The 13,837-nt window shown below is 47.9% G+C and overlaps 2 protein-coding genes across 2 annotated transcripts; both read right to left on the bottom strand.

Moving 5' to 3' along the window:
- Positions 1-2,396: 2,396 nt before the first annotated feature.
- LOC103748214 (hemoglobin subunit alpha) lies at positions 2,397-3,242 on the bottom strand. Its single transcript, XM_008850792.3, has 3 exons — positions 3,089-3,242; positions 2,762-2,966; positions 2,397-2,613 (listed from the first exon to the last, which is right to left on the bottom strand). Exons 1-3 carry the CDS (start codon positions 3,181-3,183, stop codon positions 2,485-2,487), a joined length of 429 nt encoding a protein of 142 aa, XP_008849014.1. The 5' UTR covers positions 3,184-3,242; the 3' UTR covers positions 2,397-2,484.
- Positions 3,243-9,592: 6,350 nt separating this feature from the next.
- On the bottom strand, positions 9,593-11,590 carry LOC103748213 (hemoglobin subunit zeta-like). The gene is made up of 3 exons (XM_008850791.3): positions 11,444-11,590; positions 9,954-10,158; positions 9,593-9,800 (listed from the first exon to the last, which is right to left on the bottom strand). Exons 1-3 carry the CDS (start codon positions 11,536-11,538, stop codon positions 9,672-9,674), a joined length of 429 nt encoding a protein of 142 aa, XP_008849013.1. The 5' UTR covers positions 11,539-11,590; the 3' UTR covers positions 9,593-9,671.
- Positions 11,591-13,837: the final 2,247 nt, after the last annotated feature.

Genomic DNA, 13,837 nt, shown 5'->3' with positions numbered 1-13,837 from the left:
AAACCCTCTAAACTTAAATTTATGTCGAAAATCCCTTTTAATAAATTCCAACTCCACTTCAAAAAGCATTTTCTTCTCAGGGTTGTTGTGAGAATTAAAGAGATAACAAATGTCAGGTGTCTGGATCCCAGCATATGTTCCTTTTGGGACAGTGACATTTATGTTGTATTCTAGTAATAACAGCAGAAAGTGACAAAGCACTCACTTGGTGGCCCACACCTGTAGTCCCAGCACTTTGGAGGCAGAGGCAGGTGGATCTCTGAGTTCGAGGCCAGCCTGGTCTACATAGTGAATTCCAGGACAGCTGAGGTTACAGGGAGACCCTGTTTCAAAAGACCAAAAAAAATTTATATAACACATTTACATTCTTTTTACACTTTATTGTGTGTGTGCACGTGTGAATGTGTGTGGGTGTGTGCATCCCACAGTGCATGTGTGGAAGTTAGAGTTGGTTCTGTCCTTTCAACTTGCAAGAGTTGGTTCTCTCCTTTCTCCATGTGGGTTCTGGATATCAAAATCAGGTCATAAAATTTGGCATCAAGTGACCTTACCCACTGACCCATCTTGCTGGCCCCTTATTTATTTATTATTTTTGAGACAGAGTTTCATTATGTAGGCATGACTATCCTGGAACTCACTATGTGGATCAGGCTGGTCTTGAACTCACAGAGATCCACCAGGCTCTGCCTCCTAGGTGCTAGGATTAAAGATGTGCACCAATACACTTGCCCTTTATTTTGTTTTATGGAGATAGAGCCTTGCATGCATGATATAATTGAAGCTGGCCTTGAACTTCTGATCCTCCTGCCTCTACCTCCCAAATTCTTGGATTACATGTACGTTCCACAATACTAAGTGTATTTTAGCCATCTTTGATGTGTAGCATTTAGTGCATCTGCAATGTTGTACATTCATCACTACTACAAAGTTCCAGAAGTTTTTCATCTTCCAAAAAAAAAAAAAACTCCAGTCCATTAGTTTTAACTATCTAACCCCATCCTGAAATCCTGGGCAACCAGGAGAGCCCGCTTTCTGCCTCTATAGCTTTTCTTATTCTGGATATTCCACATACACAGAATCATGTGTATGTGGTCTTTGGTGTCCAGTTCTTCCACTCAGTGTAATATTTTCAAGGCTTGGTCTCATTCAATAAGAACTCTACTTTGTGTGTATGTGTGTGTGAAGAATATTCCATTATGGGCTGGAGATGTAGCTCATTTATTAGAGTGGTTCTCTTGCATGTATGTATGTATGCAGCCCTATGTTCAATCCCCAGCACTGCATAAACTAGGTATGGTGGCACACATGGGTAATTTCAGAACTGAGGAGGTACAGACAGGAAGGTCCAGAGCTCAAGGTCATCCTTGGTTATATAAACAGTTTAAGGCCAGCTTGGGCTACATGAAACCCTGTTTGAAAGGAAGGAAGGAAGGAAGGAAGGAAGGAAGGAAGGAAGGCAAGCCCATTCTGTGTGTGAGCCACATGTTGTCTATCCACTTCCCTACTGATGCTCATGTGCTGTCTCTCCACCTTTGGCCATTTTTCTAGTAGAAAAACAGCCACTTACCCAGAGCTCACACTGTACTACACAGCTGGCATTGGGCATCACTGAGACTGAGGGCTTGCAATAGGCATTTTCCATCAATGACTCTTGGGCTCATGGGAAAAAGACACTGCTATCAGTGGAATGGGGATGGACTGCTGCCAAGCTCGTTTCCAAGCCTCCCTGGAATGCCCCAGACCCAGGGCCTGCTCTGCAGGAAGGGGCATGACCAGGGGACACTGGTTATGCCTCTCAGGCTCTGGAGTTCCTCTTTATTGCCCCATGCGGAGAGTGGTACTACCTGCAGGGTGACTAAGTGGGTTCTGGGCTGGGCTCAAAGACTTGAGTCTTCAGCCCTTGATGGTTCCTGGTCATTAGTGTCCCAAGAATGAGCATCCTGGGGTGGCACCTCCACAGAATTGTCTGGTGTTCGCAGTTGTGCCACTCATTCCTAGTTTTATCCATATTGTGCTTGGGGGACCTTAGTAGAGAATGAAGGAGGAGGATTCACTATCAGTCTGAAGAAGGGAGGCCTCCTCACCAGCCACCTGTTTGGGAGCCCTGGAAGAGCTGGGCCAGTTTTTGTGTGTGTGTGTGTGTGTGTGTGTGTGTGTGTGTGTGTGTTCGATGGCAATGAAATGTAGTGGTGGGGAAGGTAATTGTGTTGAACCTGAAATGAAACCCAGCATAGGAATGAACCCAGCCAAGCACTGCAAGCTCAGAGGTTACCCAGTAATCGTTGGTAGACTGCTCTGCATGGCTCTTCTTCACTGTCCTTTTCTCCCCTTCTCTTTCCCCCTCAACCCAGGCACCTTTGCAGATACAGAGAACCAAGGCACACAAGCTTGGTGCCACTCAGACTTTATTCAAAGACCAAGAGGTACAGGTGCGAGGAGGGGAGGAAGGCAAGCCCGGCAAGGGGCGGGCCCTGAGGCTCCAGTTTAACGGTATTTGGAGGTCAGCACGGTGCTCACAGAGGCCAGGAATTTGTCCAGGGAGGCATGCACCCCGGGGGTGAATTCGGCCGGGTGGTGGTTGGCCAGGGTCACCAGCAGGCAGTGGCTCAGGAGCTGCGGAGAGAGGAAGACCCAGTCATTGGCAGCAGACACTCCCACTGCCTGTACCCCTCCTTCCATAACCACTGCGTTATCTGCCCTCAGCACAAGGTCCTTTGTGCCTTCCAGCCCAGATCCTTCTCTGCCAGGCTTGAGCACACACCTTGAAGTTAACGGGGTCCACACGCAGTTTGTGGGCGTGCAGGTCGCTCAGAGCAGACAGGGCACCGGGCAGGTCGTCGAGGTGGCCCGCGGCGTTGGCCAGGGCATCAGCCACCTTCTTGCCATGAGCCTTGACTTGGGCGGAGCCGTGGCTTACATCGAAGTGAGGGAAGTAGGTCTTGGTGGTGGGGAAGCTGGTGAACATCCTGCGGGAAGAAAGTGGGAGGAGGTACAGGAGGTCAGGGTAAAGCACAGTAAAGAACAATTAGGGTCTGCCTCCTGGGCCTTCGATCTGCAGTCCTTTCAGGGCAGAGGGCAGGGGTCTCACCTCTCTAGGGCCTCCGCACCGTATTCCGCACCATGGCCGCCAATCTTGTCCCAGGTACTACGGACGTGGTTCTTGTCTTCAGGAGAGAGCACCATGGTGAGTTCTTTCTGAGTCTGTTTCAGAACCAGAAGCGTGCAGGACCTGCGGAGCTTGCTGCTTATATGCCTGGAGCGGCCGGGGGACACGCCCTCCGGATCGCGCTCATTGGCTAGCGCGGTGCGGTGAGATGCAGGGCGTGGCTGGCAGGGGGCACCCGAGAGTCTCCAGTCCCCCACCCTCCCGCCCCCGAACCTGTGCAGAACACTGAATAGGGTCTGGGAGGGTTCTGGCCTCATCCCGAGCCACCGGTGATGAGGGGTATTTGGAAGAAGTATGAGTCCCACTGATTTGGGCTGAGAAGGAAGTAACTCAGACCAGCCTTGCCAACGCTTCCTTGTGTGTTCTTGTTTCTCACTTTTCCTCCTATCCCGCACTCTTCTGTCGCAGTCCTATGCTTCATCCTGGTTCTGAGAACTAGAAGGGTAAGATGGTAGGAACCTACTGAGGAACCAGGACGCCTGCACCAGGCCTGGGACCACCCCACTTTCTGAATGCTGCTCCAGTCTCTGCTCTTCCTGAGCCCCTTTAAGACAAGTCTTAGGTTTTTTTGTTTGTTTGTTTTTGTTTTTTTGGTCTTTTTTTGAGACAGGGTCTCCCTGTAGCCCCAGCTGGCCTGGAACTTGCTATGTAGACCAGGCTGGCCTCGAACTCACAGAGATCCACCTGCCTCTGCCTCCTGAGTGCTGGGATTAAAGGCATACACCACCACATCTGGCTAAGTCTTAGTCTTACAGACATAAGTCAAACATTTTTCTCTTTCTCCATCTATCCCTCAATCCTCTCATTTTTCTTGTCTGCCTCCATCTTTTTCTTTTTTCTCCCCTCCTTCTCCTTTTTTTGGGCCAAGTCTTGCTATATTTTCTAGGCTGGTCTGGAATTCTTTGGCTCAAGCATTTCCTACCTCCACTTTCTCAGCACATGGAACTGCAGGAGCAAGTCACCACATTCAGCTGATTTGCGTCTTAACATACTAGGAGCTCCCATATATTAACAAGGAAAGAGTCTAAAAGCTGGTTTGGCTGCCACACACATTAGCCCCAGATGCTGGGGAGGCTGAGGCAGGAGGATTGCTTTAGCTCAGGAGTTTAAGGTTAGCCTTTGCAAAGAGGGAGCCCATCTTTTTTTTCTTTTTCTTTTTCTTTTTTTTTTCAGTCTCTTGAATTTGTTATTACAGAGTGAGGGTCATGTTTTTCCTTCAGATGTCCAGCCCCTCCTGCCGCTAGCCAGCAGCCAAAGTCAGGTCATCCTGGGCCACTCCACAGCAAAACTTTTCCTGGGACTCTGCTGGTAGTGAGACCAACGCCTGGCTTCAGTGGCCCTCCACAGATTCTGCCTGTTTTCATTTGGTTGGTTATTTCCACAGCTCCTTAGACAATCCAGCAGGCGGTTGCAAATCCACCCTGTGCTCCTGGGGTCGGCCCTGTCCTGCAGGCGCTCCTGGTACTGGGCTGCTGGACCCAGGGGGAGTCCAGCGCCGGCCCACACGCTACTCGGGAGACTGCACAGAAAGAGGAGGGACAGAGGAGGAAGCAGAGCGCCCTGAGCACGGGTGCCGGTGCTGGTGCCGAGGGAAGAGCAGGGATGAGAGCCCCATGCTTTATAACAAAACAGTAACAAAACAGTAACAAACAAAACAGTAACAATCAATAACAAACTGAGGATGTAGCTGAGTGGCAGAATGCTTGCCTAGCATGGAGAAGGTTCTGGATTCAATTTCTAGCTCTGCAAAAATAAGTAGATAGATAGCGGTGAGGCAGAAGTTGGAGATATGCCTGTGATACTTAAACTCAGATGAACGCTCTTGGGCTCAGTTCCAAAGTTCTTTGGCTTGGGTTGAGGGAGACAGGGCAGGACTATTTCCCTAACTGGAATCACACACACACACACACACACACACACACACACACACACACAGTGTAAAAATCTAGATGAATGTGTCTCTTCTTTCTCTTTTCTCCCTTCCTCCCTCCCTCCCCCTTTCTCTCTCTCTCTCTCTCTCTCTCTCTCTCTCTCTCTCTCTCTCCTTAGAACTGGGTCTCATGTAGCCCAGACTGGCCTTGAACTTTTTTTTTTTCCTGTGCTACTGCTACTCTTGAACTTCTGATGTTCTTGTTTCTACTTCTCAAGTCTGGGATGGCAGTTGTGTACCACCACAGCCAACTTTGTTTTTCAGGTCTGTCTGTCTTTCTTTTTTTGAAACAGTCTCATGTATTTTGAGGATGACCATTGAATTTCTGATCCTCCTGCCTGCACCTCTCAAGCACCAGAATTACAGGCTTATGCCACCATGCCTGGTTTTATAGAATACTATGTATCAAACCCAGGGCTTTCTGCACACAGGCAAGCACTCTACCAAGTGAGCTACATCTCCAGCCTCTTACATATTTTTGTACATTAAATAAAAATGGGTTGGTTGTAGGCAGAGGAGGAGTCCATTGGGAGAGGTGGGCGAGAACTGTTCATCTTATTCTAAGAGGTCCCTAACCACACAAAGAAATGGTGGGTGAGGTGGGGGTTTACCACCCTCCTCAAATTTTATCCAGTGTTGCATGTGTAGGCTGTCTTAGAGAATGGACCTTGAGGCTCTGTTTATTTCCTAGGGCTTCACAGCCAGGCAGAGTGTTCAAGCATGAGGCTTGGGTAGGGGGCTAAGAGAGAGGGCTTAGCACATGGGACAGGGATGTTGTGACTGATGCTAAGGTGTATGTGTGGGGGGTCAGAACCAGAGGATGATCCTAGGAGGCCTGGGTGGAGCCAGAGAAGGGGACAATGAGTTGGGTCACTAGCTGGGGACAGTGGACTGTTTATGAGCTTCATGAACTGCAGCAAAAAGGGACAGATGCTGTGTTATGACTTCCCCAGGAGTACTCTCTACTGAGGCCAGCCTACCTTCTCCCTCTCTTCCAAGTTTACCTGCTTTCTGAGGGTTACTGTGAGGGAACAAGGGCAGGTAGGACCAATACTCTCATCCCTGCATGCATGTCCTCTGATAAGAGTTTTAGTCACCTTAATTTGCATCGGTAGCAGTCTATTTTTGTTATTATTATTATTATTATTATTATTATTATTATTATTTTGCTTTGCTTTTCCTTTGTTGCTTTGAAGTATAAGGGAATCAAACCCAGGGTGCTAGGCAAGTGCTCTACCACTGAGCTACATCCTCAGTCATGCTTCTTTTTCTTCTTCTTCCCCCTCTTCTCCTCCTCCTCCTCCTCCTCCTCCTCCTCCTCCTTCTCTTCTTCCTTGTCCTCCTCGTCCTCCTCCTTCTTCTACCTCTCCCTTCCTTCTCTGATCTGTGAATTTTTGAGATGTGGGATGTCTCTCACTATGTAACCCAGGCTGGCCTTGAATTAGTTGTTTCTCTGACTCAGTCTCCGTAGTAACTGGGATCACTGCCATGTAGATTGGTTCTGCTTTGATCTACGTTGTATGTTTAGCTAGTATGAATCAATGATATTTCCAAAGGAGGGTGTACATTTTAGGATTTTCCTCCTCTGTCCCCTGAGGGCACCCCTGGGAAGGTTAGCCCTTCCTAGGACAGGGACATAAGTCACAACCTTCTCTGCAGCTGCTTAAACTTGTTGCCCTCTCTACTGCAGAAACATCCCTCAGCTAAGAAAGTAGACTCTGCCCACTGCTGCCACTTCAGGGACACAGAGAACCCAGGCTCATGTTAATCACACAGACTTTATTCAGACTAGGAGATACAGGTATGGAATGAGAGGGGGGCCTAGCCAGAGTCTAGAGAGCAGGAGTAGGGCCCCTAAGGCTCTCACTGAACAGTATTGGGAGGCCAGCTCTTTGATTACAAGTTCCAAAAACTTGTCCAGTGAGAGAAGAACCTTTGGGGTGACTTCATCTAGGTGGTAGCTGGCCATGGTCATGAGCATGCTCTGATACAGATGATGTGTAGAGAGGAAGTGTCCCTCATTGGTCGTAGAGGCAGCGGGGAGCTCCTGACTTCATTTTCTGCAACCCTTGGGGCTGGCTGCAAGTTCTGAGACTTCTATTCTTATATCTTTCTGGGCTCTGCTTGAGTGATGATCTTGAAGTTATCTGAGTACACACATAGCTGATGGATACACAGGTCACTCAGAGCTGACAATACAGTGGACATGTTGTCCATTTGGTCTACTACATTGTTCAGTGTAACAGACACCTCCTTGCTTTGGACCTTGATCTGAGTAGAGCTGAGGCTCACTTTGTAGTCAGGAAAGTAGGTCTTGATGGTAGAGAAACTGATGAACATCCTGTACAGAGAGACATCACTGATGGTAAAAGGAATTGGGAAAGATTGGGACAAGAGCAGTTAGGGAGTGCCAACAGGACCATAGGGCAGCAGTTGGTGTTTAACCCAGGAGTTGGAGCATGGGAGCAGGGAAGTCTTCACATCTTTAGGCTCTCTTCACTATACTTAGCCACATGGCTGCCAACCTTGACCCATACAGCCCCGAGTCATCAACAGAGAGCACCATGGTGGGTTCTTCCTGAGTCTTTGCCAGACTGAAGGTCTTGGACCTGCAAAGCCCTGTGCATTTATGTATAGTGTGCAGGAGGTGGCTGAGGTTGATGCCATGGCAGGGTATGAGTGCAGCCAGGTTCCTGGACTGGGCTCCTTGGTCTGGGAGGTTCTTTCACTAGGAAAGTGCAGAGGGGGACTGGTTGGGGCTGAGTTAAGCCCCCACAGCTGCCTTAGGTCTCTCAGTGCTTGCAGGCAGAGACCAGGGTCTTTATGCTGTAACTTTTATGTCTTTTAAAAAATATTTTATCTATCTATCTATCTATCTATCTATCTATCTATCTATCTATCTATCATCATCTATTTTGGTCTTTTTGAGACAGTGTCTCCCTGTAGCCCCAGCTGTCCTGGAACTCACTATGTAGACCAGGCTGGCCTCAAACTCACAGAGATCTGCCTGCCTCTGCCTCGCAAGTGCTGGGATTACAGGTGTGTGCCACCATGCCCGGCCAGAAATATTTTTTTATTTTTTTGTTTTATGTGTATGAGTGTATTGCCTGCATGTATGGGAGTGCACCCGTGTCATGCAATGCCACAGAGGTCAGAGAGGGCTTCAGATTCCCCATTCCCCTGGAACTGGAGTTAAGGACGGTTCGTAGCCGCCATGTTGGTGCTGGGTCCTCTGCAAGAGCAGTCAGTGCTCTTAACTGCTGAGCCATCTCTCCAGCCCCAACCTATTATGTCTTGTTGTTCTTGGACAGTTTCTTGAAACTGCTAAACTCACAATCTATCTTTATGTGGCCCAGACCCAAACTGTGTTGGGGAGAGAACAATCTTTAAAATTTTTTAAATAACGCTGGGCGTGGTGATACATGCCTTTAATCTCAGCACTCGGGAGGCAGAGGCAGGTGGATCTCTGTGAGTTCAAGGCCAGCCTGGTCTACATAGTGAGTTCCAGGACAGCTGGGGCTACAGGAAGACCTTGCCTCAAAAAAGACCCAAAAATTTTTTAAAATTATTTTTTAATTAAAAAAAAATATACTATTTTAATTTATGTGTGTGTGCATCTGTGCATAGATGCGTTCGGTGCCCATGAAGGCCAGAAGAGGAGGTTGGATCCCTGGAACTGGAGTTACAAGTGGTTGTGAGTCACCTAAATGGGTCCTAGGATCTGAACTTGGGTCCTCTGTAAGAGCAGCAAGCACTCTTAGCCATCTCTCCAACCCCTATTTATTTATTTGTGTGTGTTTGTGTGTATGTGTGTGTCTGTGTGTAGAGATCTCCCAGTCCCCGAGCATGACACAGCCCTGAAGGACTCTGGAGAGCCACATAGGACTGGCCTGGGACATCATACAACCACTGCTCTGTTCTGCTGAGCTTGTCGGGAACCATATCAGATTGTTCTCCTGTCAGCACTAACACGCACAGACCAAGGCCTGTGGGATGAGGTTTGGCACTGGCCCACACCTGTGCTTGGGTACCTTTCCCCCCACCTCAAGGGCTCTGTAATTACTCCTATGTGGCAGTCACTGCTCGGCCAAGAGGAGTGAGAAAGAAGCAGCCAGGAAGTCCCCTCTAGTCCTTTCGGTGTAGAGTGGAGGAGCTGGGTCCGGGACCCCCAAAGTGTTAGGGTGTCAGGAGTTGTAATATTAGACTGAGGAGGTCCTGACATCCACCCACTACACCGAGTGAAGGGGATTGCAAAGATGAGGAGAAAGAAGCCAAGACCCGTGGCTGGTCCTGGGATGCTCTCTCTCCTGTGGGCCGCGACTCTGGGGTTCTCAGGGGCCAGAACCTGCCCCCTAAAGCACCTTCGGTTTGTCCTCCAGGCGGAAGCCCCCACTATCCCACAGCTTCCCTCCTTCCCTCCAAGACAGAGGACGCAGAGCCAGTTGTTCCCTTCTTCAACCATTTATTGGGGACACCAGGAAAGAACTGAGGGAGGGTTTAGGGACAGGGAGGAGATGGGGTCGTGGCCCATCCTGGAGGTCGTGGCCCATCCTTGGGGGGTCGTGTCCGCGGCGCTTAGCGGTACTTCTCTGTCAGGATGGAAGACAGGATCGACAGGAACTTGTCCCAGGATTCGTGGACTTCAGCTGTGAAGTCGGCGGGGAAACGAGCAGCCAGGGTGACCAACAAGCAGTGGGACAGGAACTGCGGAGGTGGAAAAGACGGTGAGTGCTCAGTGCCGAGCAGACCCTCTGGGGGCTCCTTCCAGCCTCTGTGCTAGTCCCACTCCCTCTGCCCAGTCTCCCTACCTGACACTCTCCATCCTCCTCCATCCTCCCACTGTCCTCACAAGCCCACCTTGAAGTTGACCGGGTCCACACGCAGGATGTAGGCATGCAGCTCGCTCAGCTTGGTCATGGCTCCCCGGAGGTTGTCGAGGTTCTTAACGGCCTCTCCCACAGCGGCCACAACCTTGGCGCCGTGGGCACTCAGCTGCTGCGACCCCTGGTACAGGTCGAAGTGTGGGAAGTAGGTCTTCGTCTGGGGGTAGCTGGCAAAGAGCCTAGGGGCAGAAGAGGACAAGTGAGTGGGTGTTAATTACCCAGAGCTGGGACACAGGCCTTTTTTTGCCTTGGGCACAAAACTTGAGTTCCCAAACACCCAGTACACACACACACACACACACACACACGCACACACACACACACACACACACACAAAATATTTTTTTTTCCCCAGTCTTTTTGAGACAGCGTTTCCCTGTAGCCCCAGCTGTCCTGGAACTCACTATGTAGACCAGGATGGCCTTGAACTCACAGAGATCCACCTGCCTCTGCGTCCCAAGTTCTGGGATTAAAGGCTGGCACCACCATGCCTGGCAAAAAACCCAGTAATTTAAAAAGTTAAATTAAATGCAAAAAGTGTATGTTGAACAGCACATTACAAAAAACAAGCCCAGTGTGGTGGCGCAGGCCTTTAATCCCAGCACTTGGGAGGAGGAGGCAGGCGGATCTTTGTGAGTTCGAGGCCAGCCTGGTCTACATAGCAAGTTCCAGGCCAGCTGGGGCTACAGGGAGACCCTACTTCAAAAAGACATAAAACAACAACAACAACAACAACAACAACAAACAACAAACAAAAATGTTGCAGGCAGGAGAGATGGCACAGCTGTTAAGAGTGCTTACTGCTCTTACAGAGGACCCTAGTTGGGTTCCCAGTACCCTCAACAGCCTGAAACTCCAGCTGCAGGGGGATCTGATGTCTCTGGTCTTCACTGGTTCCTGTATTCATGGGCACACATATACACACACACAATTAAAAATAATAACAATAAATCTTAAACCCATTGCACCAGGCCCATTATGGCAAGGCATGCACCCCCCTCACTGCCTATAATTCATTCATACTCATTCACACCCATGCAAGACTTTGATGAGGACTGTGAGATCTATAGTTCTCTCTCTTCCAGTCCACCTCTTTTAGCAGCTCACTGGCCTGCCAGGTCTCCTCTTCACAAGCACTGATCTCACAGTCTCCTTCTGACTAACCACTCTACATCACCCCCTTCTCACCATATCCTCCTCACTGACCCTTCTTCACTGACCTTTCCTCATCCTCTCACCATCTGCTCACTGATCCCCTCTTTATTGGCCTCTCATCATCCCCTCTCACTATGTCCTCCTCACTGACCCCTATTCACTGACTCTCTCCTCACTGTCTTCCTCACCATCCCTTCCTTGCTGGCACCTTCTCAATGGCCTCTCTTCACTAACTTCTCCTCATCATCCCCTTCTTACTGACCCCTGACTTCTGATCTGGTCACTCAAGCCATGGTATCTGGTACTTACCTCTCCAGAGTCTCAGTACCAACAGATTCAGCCTGCAGGGCAATCTTGTCCCACATGGACATGAGGGTGGCTCTCTCATTCTTGGTCAGAGACATGGTGGTGGTGAAGGCTGGAGGCTGTGCTGGAGCTGAGTGCACTCAGGACTGGCCTGGTGGTGCTTGTCCCCAATATCCCCTTATATACACAGTTAGGGGCCCAGCCTGACTGTGGTCACTGACTGGGAGAGGGGAGGGGACTGGTGAGGTGGGGTCTGTTATCAGACTCAGTGGGAATGGGAGACAGAGCCTGGTGCAACTGGGTGGGTCAAAGGCTATCATTTCTGCCCACCCACCCTTGGCCTTAGGAGGAGCGTTGGTCATAGTCCAGCACAGAATTCAGGAGAGATATCTCAGGCCTCCAGCCATCTCAGGAGGCCATCCCTGTGTTTGAAGCACAGATCTGCACTGTATTCACTCATTTCAGAATCACAAACCGGGGCCTAACATCCTCCTCCTGGGAAACACTGCTTGTGCCATCCCCATCCCCTAGTCTCTGGGATTCCTGGGATTCCTCCAAGAAATGCTGGTCTTGCTAACTTAGCACTGAGGAAAGAGTGTGGAAGTCTGCTCCCACTAGCAGGAGGAGGGGGAAGGATAACAAAAGAAAATCAGCGATTTGCAGCATGGCCTTCCATACCAGTGTCACATGAAGCAAATAATTCTTTTAATTTTATTTTAACATACAGTTAAATTGAGTTTTAAATGTCTTCTGAATTTGATACATATATAGATTTATGTAACTAAGTCTCACTCAGAATACAGAACAGCTCAATCATTCCATAAACTCTCATGGCTACCCATTTGCAGCCTTACTCTCCAATTTCATCTTTTTCAAGAATTTTGTGTACCGAAATCATACAGTATTGTAACCTTTTTTTTTTTTCCCTGCCTCCTGAGTGCTTGGATCAAAGGCTTGTGCCATCATACCTGGTACTTTTTGTTTCATGACATGAATGCACAACAGTTTATCTTTTTATTCCTCAAGAACTTTTGGGTTATTTCCAGTTTGGGATTATTACAAATAAAGATGCTATAAACATTCATATATAGGTTTTAGTATGAACATGTTTCTGTATCTTTACCATTTTTCATTCCTAACAGCATCATTGCCAGTTTTTGCATTTTAGCTGTATGACAGGTAGATAGTGACATAGCATTGTGACCGAAAATTGCATTTCCCTGGTGGTCACTGATGTGGAAGACCTCTCCATGTGCCTATGTGCTATCCATATGTCATCTGTGGCAGTCTATCTGTTCAAGTACTTTGTCCATTTTAAAATCAAGTTGTTTATTTTCTTACTGGTAAATTTATTTTTTATTTTTAATAATATTTATTATTTTTATTTTATGTGTATGAGTGTTATGCCTTGCATGTAGGTAAGTGCACCCATGTTGTGCAATGCCCGCGGAGGACAGAAGAAGCTGTCAGATCCCCTGGAACTGGAGTTACGGACAGTTTTTAGCTGCCATGTAGGTGCTGGGATTCGAACCTGGGTTTTCTGTAAGAACAGTCAGTGTTCTTAACTGCTAAGCCATCTCTCCAGCTTCCTTACTGGTAAATTTATGAGTGTTCTTGTATAATTTGGGTGCAATTCCTTGTCAGACATGCTATTTGCAAATATTTTCTACTAGTTTCTACTTTTGCAGTTCACCTTTTTTATTTTTTCTACTTATTTGTTTATTATCTCTCTCGTGTCCCTGTGTGTATGCATGTGTGCATGTGTGCTAGAGCATGTGTGGAAATTATAGGACACAAAGATTTTTATATTTTCTTCTAAAATTTTCATAGTTTGTGTTTTATATTTGTACAGATGATTGATTCATTTTGAAATAATTTTTTGTATGAGGTGTGAGGTTTGGGTTCAGGTTAATTTTTTTTGTCCATGGATTCTAATTGTTCCACCACTAATTGTTGCAAAGGTTCTTTCTTTCTTTTTTTTTTTTTTATTTTTTTCAGACAGGTTCTCCCTGTAGCCCCAGCTGTCCTGGAACTCACTATGTAGCCCAGGCTGGCCTTGAACTCACAGAGATCCGCCTGTCTCTGCCTCCTGAGTGCTGGGATTAAAGGCGTGCACCACCACGCCTGGCTGGTTCTAAGTCTTCTATTAAATTGACTTATATTGATTTGTAAAACACAATTTGCTGGGCTGGGAATATGTATTTTCTTAGCTTGTACAAGGCCCTGGATTTGATTATCAGCCTTACACTCACTCCTCCCCACCCCCATGCTAATTAGCTATCACTTCTCTGCCTATTAGATATGAACTAGAATAAAAATTAACTAGCATATTTTTTATTACATTTTATTCATTTATTGTGTGTTTGTGTGTGTGTGTGTGTGTGTGTGTGTGTGTGT

This window comes from Nannospalax galili, unplaced genomic scaffold (genome assembly GCF_000622305.1).
Source record: "Nannospalax galili isolate Female #2095 unplaced genomic scaffold, S.galili_v1.0 scaffold104, whole genome shotgun sequence".
NCBI lineage: Eukaryota > Metazoa > Chordata > Mammalia > Rodentia > Spalacidae > Nannospalax > Nannospalax galili.
This window is presented reverse-complemented; position numbering and strand designations above follow the sequence as displayed.

Excerpts from the sequence above, each read along its gene's own strand:
- LOC103748213 (XM_008850791.3), bottom strand. The coding sequence starts at position 11,538 with ATGTCTCTGACCAAGAATGAGAGAGCCACCCTCATGTCCATGTGGGAC. Across the intron at positions 10,159-11,443 it reads GGTACTGAGACTCTGGAGAG|GCTCTTTGCCAGCTACCCCC; the intron begins GTAAGTACCAGA and ends TTCTGCCCCTAG. Across the intron at positions 9,801-9,953 it reads TGGACCCGGTCAACTTCAAG|TTCCTGTCCCACTGCTTGTT; the intron begins GTGGGCTTGTGA and ends CCACCTCCGCAG.
- LOC103748214 (XM_008850792.3), bottom strand. The coding sequence starts at position 3,183 with ATGGTGCTCTCTCCTGAAGACAAGAACCACGTCCGTAGTACCTGGGAC. Across the intron at positions 2,967-3,088 it reads GGTGCGGAGGCCCTAGAGAG|GATGTTCACCAGCTTCCCCA; the intron begins GTGAGACCCCTG and ends TTCTTCCCGCAG. Across the intron at positions 2,614-2,761 it reads TGGACCCCGTTAACTTCAAG|CTCCTGAGCCACTGCCTGCT; the intron begins GTGTGTGCTCAA and ends CTCTCTCCGCAG.